This window comes from Oreochromis niloticus, linkage group LG10 (assembly GCF_001858045.2).
Source record: "Oreochromis niloticus isolate F11D_XX linkage group LG10, O_niloticus_UMD_NMBU, whole genome shotgun sequence".
In the NCBI taxonomy this organism is placed as follows: domain Eukaryota; kingdom Metazoa; phylum Chordata; class Actinopteri; order Cichliformes; family Cichlidae; genus Oreochromis; species Oreochromis niloticus.
The window spans coordinates 3,583,178-3,596,722 of record NC_031975.2 but is presented as its reverse complement, the minus strand read 5'-3'; the positions used below and the strand labels follow the sequence as shown (position 1 = coordinate 3,596,722).

General features: G+C 43.8%; 2 protein-coding genes across 5 annotated transcripts in view; one reads left to right on the top strand and one right to left on the bottom strand.

The window, feature by feature from the left end:
• Positions 1-9,114, top strand: part of mark4a (MAP/microtubule affinity-regulating kinase 4a) — a 33,002-nt gene extending 23,888 nt beyond the window's left edge. For 2 of the 4 annotated variants that reach the window (XM_005454582.4, XM_005454581.4), the window contains exons 15-18: positions 389-673; positions 2,881-2,963; positions 3,546-3,590; positions 3,693-3,909. In XM_005454582.4, the coding sequence (XP_005454639.1) occupies positions 389-673; positions 2,881-2,963; positions 3,546-3,590; positions 3,693-3,757 (478 nt within the window). In that variant the 3' untranslated portion in view covers positions 3,758-3,909. Of the gene's footprint in view, positions 1-388; positions 674-2,880; positions 2,964-3,545; positions 3,591-3,692 lie in introns of all 4 variants that reach the window. The other 2 variants (XM_005454579.4, XM_005454580.4) reach the window with 1 other exon arrangement.
• Positions 9,115-9,212: 98 nt separating this feature from the next.
• On the bottom strand, positions 9,213-12,712 carry ckma (creatine kinase, muscle a). Its single transcript, XM_003449801.3, has 8 exons — positions 12,573-12,712; positions 11,149-11,356; positions 10,858-11,012; positions 10,572-10,704; positions 10,308-10,479; positions 10,074-10,197; positions 9,791-9,980; positions 9,213-9,705 (listed from the first exon to the last, which is right to left on the bottom strand). The coding sequence occupies exons 2-8, from the start codon at positions 11,339-11,341 to the stop codon at positions 9,527-9,529; spliced, it is 1,146 nt and encodes a 381-aa protein (XP_003449849.1). The 5' UTR covers positions 11,342-11,356; positions 12,573-12,712; the 3' UTR covers positions 9,213-9,526.
• Between the last annotated feature and the right edge of the window lie 833 nt (positions 12,713-13,545).

Below are 13,545 nucleotides of genomic sequence, written 5' to 3'. Positions count from 1 at the left end.
CCGCTTCAGTAACCCTACAAACGTCACTGCTGTACCTTTTAATTGTGTACCCTTTAATTTTTTCAGAAATCCTTCAGTCAGGACATGGGATATCATCTTTAAATGGAAACTAGCGAGCTAACTCCCTACGCTGTTAAACTCCATAAATCCTGCTTTCATGGATGCCTGGATGTTAAACTTAATTGTTACACCTTGTAAAGAAGCCAAACTGATCATTTTATTAAGATGAATTTAGACAGTTTGTCAGTGTTTGTTTGATTTTGGGACCAGAGGCGGAGTTTGAACCCGGAAACAGCTAATGACGTCAGACTCAAAGACCGGATTATCAAAAGTTATAAGTCAATAAGACCAAAGACTAAATCCTGTTTATTTTTCTTCCTCGCTCCAGTTCCCTGGGCCACCGCATGCCGGCAGCCTCTCCCTCCACGCTCAGCATTGCTGCAGCCGGAGCTGCAGGCTCCTCTTCCTCCTCAGACCGATGCCGCCTGACCCGAGGCTCCACAATCCGCAGCACCTTTCACGGGGGACAGCTGAGGGATCGTGGTCCCCCGGTCTACTCAGCCCCGCCCACTTCACCCACTCTGTCGCACCATGACGCCAGCCCATTGACCCATGCCCGCACCAGGGCCACCTCCAACCTCTTCACCAAGCTGACCTCGAAACTCACTCGCAGGTAGACTTGCACTAGGTGTGATCTGTAAAGAGGTACTGCTGAATACAAGAAACATTACAGTGTGATGAAATCAAAACTTTTTTGATTTAACCAGGAAAGCATTGACAGCCTGGGGAAACTGCTCTTTGTACAAGCCGCCTCTTCTGCAAGTGATAGGACAATAAATAATCAATAGAATGATATTGTTTAAAGTAATGGCTCAAGATAAGAACATTTAATAGCATGGCATATGTATGCTTTAAATATAAATGAGCTATGAGACATTAGCTTATCTTAGCATAAAGACTAGAAGCACATTATAAAAGCTGTCCTCTAGTTCACCTCCAAACGCCTTCAAGTTTTTTAAGTATTACAAACTCAAGTAAAATCAACCAACTGTTCATTTCCTGAGTGACTTGAAGTTTTCAGTGGTTAGGCTTTGAACACAGTAGCTTGTAGTAAGTAAGTGTAGTTCTGTTAGCTGTATCCTTAACCACTGACATAAGCTATACTCTATACAAGCTGTAGTCTTTTTAAGAAAGCTGGAGCTGTGTTTCTTTTTTACTTTTAACAGAAGCAGACTCACAGCTTCTCCCTGCGTCATACATTTGTGGAAACCACTTGCTACGACGTTAGCAGTTACTACTTATTAAGAACATAATAGGGGTGTCCAAATTCATCCTCCTGAGGCCACATTTGTAGGCCGATTACGTCACAGCGACGCGACGAAGGCTGTCCAAATTCGTAGACTCCTCCAAGTGCGTCCTCCTTTTCCCCAGATTTGAAGGATGGGTCGGGTGTATCCTTCGTGGCCCACAATATCCCAGAATTCATAGCACGGCCCAGCCAATTCCAGTTTCCAACAATACTACTTAGTTTTAATATTACTCTTACTCTTTCTGGGTCACAAAATAAACTTTTAAGATATTTTCAGGCGAGAATGTAGCTGTGTAAACTTTTATTTATTTATTTATCAAGACATCACATATTTGCAGAAGTACTCCAACGTTTTCTGAGACATCTGTTACCCACCAGCTCGATAGCTAGCCGGAGCAAACAGCAAACTCTCAGCACATCGTTTTCAAACCCCCCGCGGTCTTTCACTACTCAGGTTAAAGATGATATATAAGTCACTTAGATAACTTAAAAATGCTATTGTTTGGCTTTCAGTGTTTTATTTGTTCGTGAGTAAATTGGTTTGGCTGTGATTACAGCTGAATAAACATCAAACGGAAAACTGATTAAACAGAAGTGTGAGATGGTCGAGAATTTACTCCAGTGTCCTGTTATATTTTAGATAGAAAGGAGCAGTACCCGGTCCACATAGACCGCGAAGGCCGGGTCCTCGGGAGAATGCAGCATTCAATCTGGACACCCCCAATATACATGTGTTTGTATGCTAAGCTAACGCTATGTTGGTATTATGTTGTGCTAATGTGACGTTGGGGGAGGGTACTTGTTGGGAAATTTCACTTCTCAAAGAAGTCAAGACGGCTGCTGCCATTTGTCTTGGACTGCTGCTTCTCACTAGTGACTGAAGTTGTGTTAATCCATAAACATGCACAAGAACAAAAAAGGATAAAACCTCTGTGCTGGTTCACTACGGACCTGACATGAGACATCCATTTTACTTGATCTTATTGATTTTGAGCAGTAAAAAACAGTCTTTATTAATGAATCTATTACACTACCTCGTAGTGTAGCCCTTGCTATATCTGCATAGCTTTTATTCAATTTCCATATTCTTATATGGTTATTGGACACACGTGTCTCTCACATGATGTTTTTGTTTTTTGATTTTCTTTACTGTTCCAGTTGGTGTAAGATTTTTATGAACTCAAACCAAGGACCTCAAATAAATGAAACAAAGTCATGTAGAGTTGATGTAAAGTTCTGTGTTTCGTCTTGAGCACAGCCTGGGTATGGATCCATGCTTATCAAAACATTTTATCCACCCAGGCCTTTCGGCAAGCCCTGCTGCAGCCCTGGATTATCCTCTGCTCCCCTCTCCCTCCTAGTCATCATAATCACACATGTCTAATCTTATCAAACCTCAGCTTCATCCTTGCCAATCAGCTGCAGCGCTGCACTCTTTTTCCACCACTTGCTTTCCTGTGATTCACTTATACTCTCTCTTACTCCTCCCCCAAATCCCCTGCTCTTACCCTTTACTCCCTCTTTTTTCTCCATCTTTATCTCGTTCTGCTTTCTCCGTGTCATGGCATCAGGGTCAATCTTGACCCGTCCAAGCGCCAGGGCTCAAACAAATCAGTCTCGGGTTGTACTCTTCCACAAGGATCAAAAACAGTTAGTAAGTTTCCATGTCTCTCTCTTCTTTCTTGTCTGCCTGTGCCGCCCATTTCCTGTCTGCCTGCTCACACCGGAATTTGCTCAAGTTCAGAAATGCCTGACTTTTTTTCATACTGCTTGTCTGCATGCCTCGTGAATGGTCTTCATTCTGTCCAGGTCCCACACACTTGTTTTCAAGCATGGTTGCAATCAAGGAAGAATCAGTGTCATCGTCTATAAAGACTATAAAGACTATGCACTAGCATCCCGTGCCTACCTGTAGGAATAGTGTTTCCAGTTTGTGGTTGGTGGGGTAAAAATCATTAAATGTTTTCTCCGTGTGGAGTTGAGTAAATGAAAGTAAGTAAAATGAAAGCGTTGTAACACAGAAGCTGAAGGAAACTGTTTATATCTGCATGCTTTAGAAGTCGTGAGTGAGTGAGGAGTGCCTTTGTGAGGACAAGTTGTTTTGCAACATCACATGCTTGTTGTTGCTGATGCTTGCTCAGTTCCACTGTGTAATATCCACTTGTTAATGCCGTCTCATCATGAGGCTCGTTGTGCTCTGGTGGATTACCTCTTACGTTGCCTGTTTGTCCAACAGGGTCACAAATGAATCTGAGGGAATCAGGAGATTTGCGGTCACAAGGTAAGTACATAAAGGTTCTGCCTGTGTCGATAGCGTTTGGAAACAGAGAGGATGTCAGATGTCTGACCTTTTTTTTTCCTGTTCTTCCCTCCCTCTCCTCAGTTGCCATCTACCTGGGTATCAAAAAGCGTCCGAGCCCCGGGCCGTCGGACGTGGCTGGGATCTGAGAGGCGGCGGGCGGCGGGACCCTGCGGAGGTGGTACTGGCTCTGCGGGAGGCAGCTCTCGGATGTGGCTGCCAGGTCCACCATGCCGGCCCCTTTCTGCTCTCCTGCACCCACGGCGTGGCAGGGGGCCGCGTGGCTTTCGAGGCCGAGGTGTGCCATCTTTCCACAGGCACCTCGGAGACTTCTAACGGGGTGCGCTACACGCGACTCTGGGGGGCGCCGCTAGCTTTTCGGGACATTGCCACCCAAATCTCTAAGGACCTTGAACTTTGATTGAGAGGGTGCGTTTGCATACGAGTGCGTGGTTCCGTGTGAGTGTTGATGTGTGTGTGCAAAGGAAATCAAAAAAGGAAAACAAAAAAACAGAGAAGAGGTGAGGGGCTGGACCCGAAAGAAAAGACGTCTCCTTCTGTCTCTTTCAAGACTAACCTCCCCCCTGCACGCACATATGCACATATACACACACACACACACACACACACACACACATACACACATACACTCTGATAGACACACACCTGATCCGTAAAGTCATACAGACTAAAACATCCACCCTCCTCCCCCCTGCCTCCTTCTCTCTCCACCCTACCCAACACAGCTCAGCTTTCCCTTCCCTGAGCTGCTGCTCCCACTGGACCTGGATCAGATGGAATACGTGGAATATTTTTTATTGCTACTCCTAGCCATAATGACTCTTTATTTTGTTATTTATTGTTCTGGTCATTGTTTTTACACACTGTCACTTTCACCACTGCAGAAAATCACCTCCTGTCTGTCTGACATCCTCGTCCATCCTTTTTTTAAAACTTTTTTTTTATATGTCACCTTTACATTGTGTTACTGTTTTATTTTTTTAATTTTCAATATTCCCCCCTCACCGATAGTTATCCTGTTGAAATAGTAACATGCACAAACAAGGAAATGGTCCAACTCAGCAATCAGACGAGCAGCCGCAGTGTTACGTTGCTTTGAGTCGGGTAAATACAGCAGTGACAAACACGCCGGATTAAGGTCAGGGGAGGGGGTTGACGGGCCGTTGAAACAGCCAGTCAGAAGCCTGAGTGCAGCATGGAGTTATGGCCTCTCAGTCACATTAGTTTCTCTGAGTGACGAGAGCAGACGCTTCAAATTTGGCTAATGTCGGTCAGTAGTAACTGGTCAACCTCCATTTTTCAGTCTTCTTTAACGCTAAATCTGATTTCCTCCTTTTATTATCCCAGCAAACATTTCAGCATGGGTTGAAAAATAGTTCCAAAGTGAAAAATGTGCTGATTACAAAGAGCGGACGAAACATTCTCCCACGAGGGAAACATTTCTTATCCTAATCAGCTGATCGTTGATCACAGAGAGTCAGCAACAAAATGCTTTTTCAGACAAGGCGATAACTAAATAAAAATGCAGGAGGACAAAAACAGTGATGAAATGCACTTTCATCCACAGATAAAACTGATATGAAAACGTTCTGGAGAGATGAGATCCAATCAGACCTGATTAAGTTGTGTAGAAGTGTAGAAAGGTTAGAGGCACATATATGATCTGCCACTGTGAAAGGGTACAACTACGTTACAGCTAGCTGTCATGCTCCCTGTTTCTGATGCGAGAATCAGAATATCCAGCGCTTGGGGGGAAGAGAAGATCAGACATGTGGACACATTTTGCATTTGATGTCAAAGAAAAAAATCCTTTGGAAATGGTGTGGAGCAACTGTTACCAGTGAAAACACGAAAAACTAAATCTAAACGAATTTATGACCCCTAAATTATGACTAAAACTACATTATGCTTAATCAGTTACAGTCAAAATTAAGCTGTCAATCACATGGTTTGAAAAAAGGGAAGACAGATGGTGCTCTTTTCCCATTACCAGTAGTAACCAAGTTATAACCTCAAGTAATGAAAAAAAGTGCCAAAAGCTGCAGTTATTCTAGTGGCCACTTGAGGCAGGCTCCAAATGTGAATCAATCTCCATAGACTCTCATCTTCTTCACAGCACTAAAAAGCATGCTTGCACTGTGGTACAGAAACAGTGTTGGCCTTAACAGACCCTTTACAGATGTGTTTACAGATGTGCCGACACGGGCAGCTGTAGCTCATTGGCGTCTGCCAATCTTTGTTAATATGAGCTACTGAACTGGATCTTTGAACTATGTTTGTGGTATTGGTACCTTTTGGATAATTTATAATGAAATAATCTGGCAAATAATATAGTATTGTCTGAATAGTCCAAAAACCAATAGCTCAGCAACAGAGGCTGTATCCATGTATTAGTCTGTATGACCTGTATGCAGTCCACTGCAATAATGTGTGAGCTAAAAGATTCTATTAAAGCAGCTGTCACAAAGCTACCATTGAGGCTTCAGAATGCAAAGTTAAAACCCATTTCCTGATTTCACTCTGGCTGTGTCCGTCATTTATATTTCAGTATGTTTGCTGGGATAATTCGGTGTAATAAGTTGTCCTTAATGACCCTCTATAATAAATACAGGAGCTAAAATTGGTTAAAATCAGTGACGTTCAGTATTTGTGACCGACCCCCAACCGAGTCATTTAGATTTCACCAACCTTCACTTTTCTTCAGCAGCCTTGTAATAAGAGGTGGGCCGTCACTCACCCCACCACAGACTTAGAGAGATTCAGTATGTCTGGTGTATTTTCAGTGCAGGGCAGCTCTTCTGCCGCTTCTATTCCGTGCCGTGCGATCTCACCTCAGTCGTGATCTCACTTTAGTCGTCGCCTCAGTTCTGTTGGTGGGAAACGCCAAAAAGTGGATGGGCCAAGCAGCAGCGCAAGCGCTCAGATTACACACTCACCGTCACACACACAGAGGCGGCGTGCACTCCTCTAACGCCCGCCCTCTTTCTTTTTTCTATTTTTTTCTTGTGGTACAGTGTATTAACTGCTCTGTCCATTACTGATGACCGTGGGGATCAGGGGAGGGGGGAGCGCTCTGTATTCGGAAAGGCACGGCGAAGGCAGTGTGGACAGTGTTTTCTTCTTGTTAGTCCAGTTGCCTTTAAAGTGAACTACCCCCAGCGCCTTCATACAATACACATTTAATGTAAAAAAGTAAAAAACAAAAAAAAGAGAGAGAGAAAAGTGCGAGAGCTTTCTATTCTCCCTCCCTGTTTTTAGTGAATAATGTACTGTGATATTTGCGTAGGCTACAGAGATCATATTGTTTGGCTGCTGATTTACTGTTAATACTGTCTCTCAGTTGTGGCTTTGCTCATGGTGACCTACCCCCACCGCCCAGCCCCACCCCATTCCATTCCCACCCCTACATTTTACAGGGATCGCTGACCTTCTGTTTGCCGCCTCCATACGTACCACCAACTTTATCCGGTCGAGCATTCGTCTTTCTTTATTGCAGGGAAATGGTCAGCCATCATCGACTCTCTCACATTGTTCTACATTTTTCAGTCCAGTTTGGTGTTTGCTGTTTCACGTAGCCCAGCAGGGGAAGTCGATGTTGACCTGCCCTCCCCCTCAGGGTGAGAAGCAGACACCAGAGTGGACACCAGGAGTCTGTCCTTGTCCTCTCCCTGGACGTTTCTCATTGTGGTGTATATTAGCATTAGGTAATATAGACCTCAATGCACTTTGCTTTGACTTGAATCAGCTCCTTCCAGTGTACCTGTATAGGTAATACCCAGAACTAGCCACTGGAAGGCGCCAATGTCTTAAATGTGAAACACTTCAATTTGTGGATATTTGCACAGGTACTTTATTTATTTTTTAGAATAATATCATTAAAAAAACAGGATTTATATCAGTCAGTTGATGGCTGTATATAAAATATATGAATATAGTATATATCTTAGAGCTCAAGGTTTATTTATAGCTAGAGCAAGGGAAGTAATTCTAGTTTAAAGCAGTTTCTGTCAGTGATAATGGGGAACAAAACCAAGCTGCAATCTTGCATGAGTTCAAAGTTTGGGTTATACTGGAAAAAATGAAATGTGATGCACATCTTGGACTGGAAGCTTTGTGAAATGCAGACACACACAGTCACTTTTCAGACTTGAGTTGCTAAATGAAATGCCAGAATATCCCCCACCCCCCTTTCACAAAAAGTAACAGAAGGGCTCATGTGAGACACAGTAACTTCACTCCACCTTGTTGCAACAGGATAGCTTCAGCACTCATTCAAGAGGGCATCTTGAGTTCATAGAAGTCTTTGGATATGCCGTAAAACGTACCACAACGTAGAGTATGAGGTGCAGCCAAAGAATTACAAGACTCGTTGCAGTCAGGAAGACAAGGTTGCAGAGACGCAGTTCTGTGTAGCAGAGCAGGCGGTGAGCACCGATTATGGTCCAAACGCTTGCACGTGCATTTGAGCTGATTAGTAGGCTGTTACTATAGAACTCTACATTGGAAATACTCAGTTCAGTTTGATTTTATTTATACAGCACCAGATCACAACAAAATTCACCTCAAGGCACTTTATGTTGTGAGGTAAAAACCCAAAAATAATATGACACTGAGGGACAAATTCATGGCAGATCCTGGGTCTGAATGTTGGGTCGAAGACGCCCACACACTGCCTCAGCTCCATGGTACAAAGTGCAAAAGCCTAGCTACAGAACTTTGTCTATCACAGGTTTTCATGTTGACAGAGACAAAATGTGGAATCCCGTCTCATAAAGTCCTACTTGACATCTTTTATGTACACATGACCGTACCATGCTGCACAACAGGAGTCTGTGAACACTTTGAGTGCACCTCATACATGAGAAAAATGTTCTAGATTTAGACCCTGCACGAGGACAGCTGCAGTTGGAATAAATTGTGCAGTTTGACTCAGTTTTAACTTGAATTTCCAAGTCCCTGTCTGCATTCAAGCCATAGAAACGTTTCAGGTTGTTTGCTGAGCCTTTCAGCTGGAGTTTTTGAACTAAATGGGTTGAAAAAAAGAGAAAAAAGCAAATAACTTATGGTTAAACAACTAACTCATAGTATAAGATGGATGAACATTGTCTTAAGGGGGATTCTACTGTGAAAAATTCTCGAAAAGAGGTTTTGGTGACGTGAGTGTTTGGGTAAATGCTTGTATACCTGCTCGGAGAAGGTGTATCACTGGTCTAAATGGTTTAAATGGTGGATGATGACAGTATTAGAAACCCGAGGGGCTCAGTATTTAACATTCACTGTCATTTCAAAACTGATTTTGGATACAGTTAATGTTACATACAAAAGAGACTTAAGAACACAGACAGTTTGACCTGTATGAGTAATTTTACTCTCTTCTACTGTTTAATTCCTCCCATCAGAAGCAAACTGTAACCTGAAATGAGTGGGTGTGATGCGTAAGGAGAACATGGAGCTGAAGATGAATAAAATTCACTGATGTTGGCAATTTTTTCTGTCATTTTGCCATCTTGTTTTCAAAGCTACTACTTTCCAAAACGTCTATCTGTCGATTATGCTGCAACAAGACAAACATGACTCGTGTAGTTGTTTTACAGGGCACTTTTTTATTGAGCAGTATGAGCAGCTTCAATAATCTTTACTTTTTATAACAAAAAGTAGGTGATGCCACATTTGCCAGGCAAGCCCAGCTCAGTGGAGGCTGATCCCAGGATGTTACCAACCAACACAGGAGAACTTAAAAAAAAAAAAAGAGGACAGAGAGAAGAAAAAGCAGGAAAGAAGAAAAAGAAGTTTGCAGAGTCAAGAGTCTCTAGGTGAGCAGCTGTTTCCTCTGCGCGTCCATCCGCTGGCTCGATTACACATGAACGGTCACGAGAAAAACGGAAGATTGTCCCTCTTTACTTCTGGGCTGGGATCATGCTGTCAATGCTCTCTCCCTTCTCCAGCTTCTTCTCCATCTCAACCATCAGCTTGACACCGTCAACCACCAGTTGGACCTGCTCCACTTCAGAGGAGCCCAGACGGTCGGCGTTGGAGATGTCAAACACACCGCCCACAGAGGCAGTGTCCACACCACCTAAAGAGAAAGGGCAAAAGATCAGAGTCGCAGTGGAGATTTCACTGGGCTGTTCAAGCTGGTCCACAAGCGTATGAGTGTTTACCTGTGCCACGCTTCTGCAGACGCAGCCTGGTGAGGATCTCCTCAAACTTGGGATGTGTGCTCAGCTTGGGCAGTTTGACATGGACACCACCACGCAGGCCAGTGCCCAGGTTGGAGGGGCAGGTCAGGATGTAGCCGAGATGCTCGTTCCACATGAAGCCATGGTCGTGCTTCTTGAAGATCTCCTCAATCTGGCAGGTGTGAAAGAAGAATAGTCGTGGAAACATCCGGAGCAATTGTTTTCATTTCATCCCGGCTTTCCGAGGCCTGTTATATCTGCATACCTTCTGCAGGCCAACGCAGAAACGCCTGAACACCTCCCTCATGTTGCCACCCTTCTGCATGGAGATGACACGAAGGTGATCCTCCTCATTCACCCAGACCAAGAAGGTCTTGTTTTCGTTGTGCCTTTGCAGATATAGTTTCACATTTAGCGGGGCACACAGCTAATGCAGACAAAAGATTTCTAGAGAATATGTTTCACATTCAGCCTACTAACACTTAATGACAATGCTCACCAGATGCCTCTGCCGTCAGGCCAGTCACGGGCCATACCAGCGCAGGTCAGCAGGGGAGACACGGGCTTGTCAAACAGGAAGTGATCAGCGATCAGCTGCTCCTGCTCAGCATCAGTCATGGTCTTCAGGGGGTAGTACTTTCCCTTGAACTCACCATCCAGGCTGTTCAGAGCTGCAGTTAGGAGCAAAGCAGGGATAATATTGTCCAAACTGACACTGGACGCTTAAATTCAAAGACACGGTCCTTTTCCTTTGAATGCTTACCCTCAATGGACAGCCTCTCAATAATTCTGCGCTCTCCACGGCTGTTGTGCGGGGGCAGGGTGAATCCCTTGATGCTGCGACCAGTACGAACACGGCTAGACAGAACGTAGTTGGGGTCCAAGTCATCACCACCCTAAAGACAAATAAACTTTGAGTTTTAGGTGAAAAGGATAAATAAATAACAGAGTTCCTAAAACAATGCACAGATGTGCCATTAAACCATTAAATCAGTTCATCTGAAGACTTGTGTGACTGAAGTACTTCTCCTCCATGAAATCTGCGATACCTTCAGGTTCTCATGGTTGAGGTCGGTCTTGTGCTTGTCAGTGGGCTTGTATCCACCATGACGGTCAGAGATGACAGGGTCAAGCAGATCCTTGAAGACCTCATAGGACTCCTCGTCACCAGCAACACAGCCGACAGTCATGATGAAGGGGTGACCTGAAGAATGTAAGGAAGAAGTGTGTGTCGGGAGGGGGGATTATTAGAGGGAACAGAAATGAAAGAATGAGTTTTTATGGCTAATGTTAATCACAAATTAAACAGATTTCTTTATCTGATATGAAACATATCTCACCGGGGTTGTCAACACCAGTCTGGATGACATCATCCAGAGTGTAGCCACTGGGTGTCTGTTTGTCCCTCAGTTTGCCATATACCTCCTTGCTCAGAACCTTGGCCATATGGTTGTTGTGCTTGGAGAGATCTGGGAACTCCTCCTCAACTTTGTAGTTGAGCTTGAAGTTGTTGTGGGTGTTTCCGAAAGGCATGATTGCTTTCTAACACTGCAAAGTGAGGGAAAAGCCTTTGATTAAATCTTGGAACGATAATAAACAGTTTCATCTGGAGATTGTGGAGGTGATCTAAATAGTCACAAAACTTCTGCAGCATTTGGAGATATGGGATATTCTGTGTGACAGCTGCAAGTTTTAAGCGGTGTCGGCAGAGGAATCTTGGTAACAAGTGTCACTCAATTTCCAGCAGCTCAGATGTCAGTTTGAAACAGAGTACAGGGAGGAGTGCCTGTTGGCTGGGTATTTTTAGCACAAGTACATCTGACTGTGTACCCTTTATGTCCTCAGTATCTACAAGCAAAGCTTTATACGAACAATCACAACTGTCCTGATTGCACATTGGCACATAAATGCACATAAATGAAAACTTGACTGGTCAGTTCCAGCACAGGGGTGGTCACTGAAAGCACTACAAGGTCTTTGTGTTTCTCTACAGGCTTACTGCAAAAGTATAATTGTCACAAAGCTGAAAGAAGCCTGATTAGCAGCAGACTTGTCCAGCTACCGCGATCCAACAATATATATGGACATACTCTTGTTACTCTCATTACCTGATAAGCTGTTCAACATGAATACGTACTGATGCATGCAGTGACGCACTAGTTACATCACATGAAATATGATCTGCACCTCAGTCCCAAACTGATTTACAAAATTAGCTGTTCTTTAAATCAGTAATCCCTTTCATTGTGACAATTTTCTGATTAGTTTACAGCCAAAAAGCACCAAAAGTGTAACTTTGAAACAGCAAAAGTCGCAGAGGACACATGGGGGACTTCAGACTGTCTCCTCTACATGTATCAAACTGCGAAGCACCTGTCCACATAAATCACTGTCCAAAAGAAAATCATATGCAGAGAGGAAGAATAAAGAGTGGAGTGACACAAGTTATCACTGGAACCACAGCCTGTCTGTCAGTATGTTAAAGCATGATCTTTAAGCTTAATCTTAACGAAGAATAATTTGATGAAATTCAACGACTTGTGATAGCTAGTAATGCATCATATGGATGCAAACGTACCAGATTTGTTGCACAATAACCTTTGATTTCATCATGGACTTCATGTCCACAGCTCTTCATTAAAAGAAAAAGTAGCCAGAACTAATTGTTTGTGCTATTTTAAACGCTTGGCTTGCTCTCCAAATCCATCCATATCTCTGCGTCTGCTCTTCTTTAAATGATTGACAAAACTAATCATTTCTTTACCTGCACACCAGACAAGTACAGAGGTAACAGTCCTTGGGATCAGATCCTGTTCACCACAGCCAAAATAGGGGTCACCCAACTCTGGAGGTCTCTGGCCCCTCTTTATATACCACACAGACACTAAGCCATTGGCTTGGCCATTTTAGTGCCTACTGCAGCCTCATTGGCCAGAGCCTCTGCACTGATACTGCACAGTTTATGAAAGAGACACATTTACAGCTCAGTCATTCAAGACGGGTGCTGCAGCTGTAACCTCACCCCTGTCATCCTCCGCACAGCCCCCCACCAACCCTTGGCCCATACATAGCTGTAGTTGGAGTGTGGGAGCATGTGAAAGGGGAGGAGGAGGTCACATGAGTGAGGCTGGGGTGGTAATGGGGAAAGGCCACTGAAATAAGCTGAGTTTCACTTTTGTCAAGCACACTTTGGAGGTCAGGGTTTCTTACTGTAGGTGTGAAGGTTAGAAAGAGTTGGTATTTTCTTCACTTATCAAATGGCTGTTATCTAGAAATGCCCCTCGCATGGGTTTCCTAATCCCAAACAGTTAGCATTTGACTGATAGTTTCTTAACGGTGAGCAATGCCCCACCACCCACCGAAGCTGGTTTACGCTATGGCAGGCATAAACACACTGAATCAAACAAACAGAGTGATTGGTCAGGTTTTGATCACTGCACTTCTTTGATCTAGACCAGGGGTGTCAAACATAATGCCTGGGGGCCAGAACAGGCCCCCCAAAAACTCTATTTGGCCCGCAGCGTGGCTTTGGAAAATGTGAAGGAGTGCACAAGTTTTAAACTTTTCACTGTATTTTCGCAACTCCTGCGTCTTTTCCTGCCGATAAAGATCTCCTCCATGGCCATGCATACTAACCAAAGTAACTAAGTAATAGATAAACAATTAAATTACAGAATATTCCCGTTTTTTCCTTTTTTACTAACTACTGTAGAAATGTATGATTTATACAGTGGGTT

Bases quoted from the DNA above. Each gene is read 5' to 3' on its own strand.
- ckma (XM_003449801.3), bottom strand. From the start codon at position 11,341: ATGCCTTTCGGAAACACCCACAACAACTTCAAGCTCAACTACAAAGTT. The intron at 11,013-11,148 runs GTGAGATATGTT...TACATTCTTCAG, and splicing joins GACTGGTGTTGACAACCCCG to GTCACCCCTTCATCATGACT. The intron at 9,706-9,790 runs GTAAACACTCAT...CTTTCTCTTTAG, and splicing joins TCTGCAGAAGCGTGGCACAG to GTGGTGTGGACACTGCCTCT.